The sequence below is a fragment of the Pteropus vampyrus genome, unplaced genomic scaffold (genome assembly GCF_000151845.1).
Source record: "Pteropus vampyrus isolate Shadow unplaced genomic scaffold, Pvam_2.0 Scaffold5, whole genome shotgun sequence".
NCBI lineage: Eukaryota > Metazoa > Chordata > Mammalia > Chiroptera > Pteropodidae > Pteropus > Pteropus vampyrus.
This window is the reverse complement of record NW_011888786.1, coordinates 8,253,810-8,255,646: the sequence shown is the minus strand read 5'-3', so window position 1 is coordinate 8,255,646 and position 1,837 is coordinate 8,253,810. Positions and strand designations below refer to the sequence as shown.

Below are 1,837 nucleotides of genomic sequence, written 5' to 3'. Positions count from 1 at the left end.
GGCGCGGGGGCTGCTGCTGCTGCTGCTGGGCGCCGCGTGCGTGGTCCCGCCGAGCGCGCAGGTGAGGCGGCTGGCGCGCTGCCCCGCCACTTGCAGCTGTACCAAGGAGTCCATCATCTGCGTGGGCTCTTCCTGGGTGCCCAGGGTCGTGCCAGGCGACATCAGCTCCCTGTGAGTGAGTGGGACCCCTCCAGCCCCAGCCCCGCCCTACCCTGCGCCCGCCGCCGCCAGGGAGTTGCCTCTGGCGCTGGGACAGCGCGACCTGACCCCACTCCCCAGCCCGTTTCTTTACGTTGGGGTGGGGGCGCACTCTGGGACGTGGGTGGAGTCTCGGGGCCTTGGGAGAATGGAGGGAACCCGGTACAAAGCTCTGTGGCAGTGTTTCCCCAAGTGGCCCGCGGGCCACCTGCATCAGACCCACTTGGGGGAGCTTGTGCCAGTGCAGATTCTGGGGCCCGCGCTGAATAAAGCAGGGACTCTGGAGTGGAGCCTTGAAGTCTGAATTTGGCGTCCCCAGGTGATTCTGGGGTGCATTAAAGTTTGAGAGGACGTGTGTGGTTGAGGGGTGGTGCTGTAGGGCATGTATATGCAGTGAACATGACTGGAGTGAGGGCACCGCCTCAGGTTTGGGGCCGTGGTGGTCTCCACCCCCGACTTCTCCACAGTGTAGGTTAGGGAGAACCTGGGTAAAGGCACACAGCCTCTGGAAGTGGGGTCTGCCCCGTATGGCCTGGAAACAGGAGCACAGAGAGTGTGGTGGAGCTTTGGGGCATGTGGGGCACCCAGTCCAGTGGTCAGGTGCTGGAAGTCAGCCTGAGTTCACACGGGCTTCTTGCTGCCCCAACATACTATATTAGATGCTCTTTTTGCTCTGAAGGAACTGATGGGAAAGGATCCACATCATTTATCCACCTGCTAAGAGATGCTTTCAACCTGTCTGCACACAGCCACTCAAACCACATGACCAGCTCTCATAATGGCTGTGGAGGGGGCTACTGGGCTATATCTTTACTGCTGGGAAATGTTTCCTGCTGAAACGACTCCCTTGCTCCAGGCCAAGGTGCTGGGTGATACCCGCTCAATAGCAAAGGCAGGGAATTCCCAGGTGATGCTGCTATGCTCAGGGCTCTTCCTCTTGTACTGTACTACCCTGCCTCCCACCCCAGGCAAGGCACAGGGCCTGGACACAGGAGTGAAGGGCTTCCCATTTGCATTTCTAGAAAGTTTGGAGTCTGGCAGACAGGCGAAGAAGGCCTTTTTGGTTCCTAATAGTGCTAAATTGAGTAACATGGAGGATTCCAGAAATTAGAATTCCCCTTGTTAAATCCTTTAGACCAGCAGCTGCTCAACTGATCTGCATGCTATCTGACGAAATTCTGAAATAATGTGTTGAGATTCTGCTTTGGTCAGAAAGGATAGGGGATCTCGTGGCAAGAATAGAGCAAACCTCTTGCCCCCACATCAACCGTTATGTCTGGCAGATGGCATTGCCTCCCACTGCACATTCAAGTTCAGGTGTCTCTGAGTTTTTCCCCAAGGCATTCATGGTGCATTTAATCAGAAGTGCTCTGAGTGTCTTTCAGAGATGGGCTCCCAAGGGGAATGCCTAATCCTACCCCGGAGTTTCATTGGCCAACATCAACACTATGTCTACACAAACAGAATCATGGGCAGAGGTGAAGTAATTATCCATTTGCAGCCATGGCCTCCTGTAGTTAGGCAAAGGAAGCGGGGAGATTGATTTAAACTGGCTGAGATAACGTCTGTGGAAGGAGATAAACTGATGGTAAAGGTTTCTGTTATTCAGACTGGTTTTCATATTGATCCAGTTCACTGG

The 1,837-nt window shown here is 54.9% G+C and overlaps 1 protein-coding gene across 1 annotated transcript in view; it reads left to right on the top strand.

The window, feature by feature from the left end:
• Position 1: 1 nt before the first annotated feature.
• Positions 2–1,837, top strand: part of LGI2 (leucine rich repeat LGI family member 2) — a gene marked incomplete at its 5' end in the record, with an annotated part of 30,083 nt that continues 28,247 nt past the window's right edge. Inside the window, one exon of the mRNA XM_023533958.1 lies at positions 2–172. Coding sequence (XP_023389726.1) covers positions 2–172 — 171 coding nt within the window. The remainder of the gene's footprint in view (positions 173–1,837) is intronic.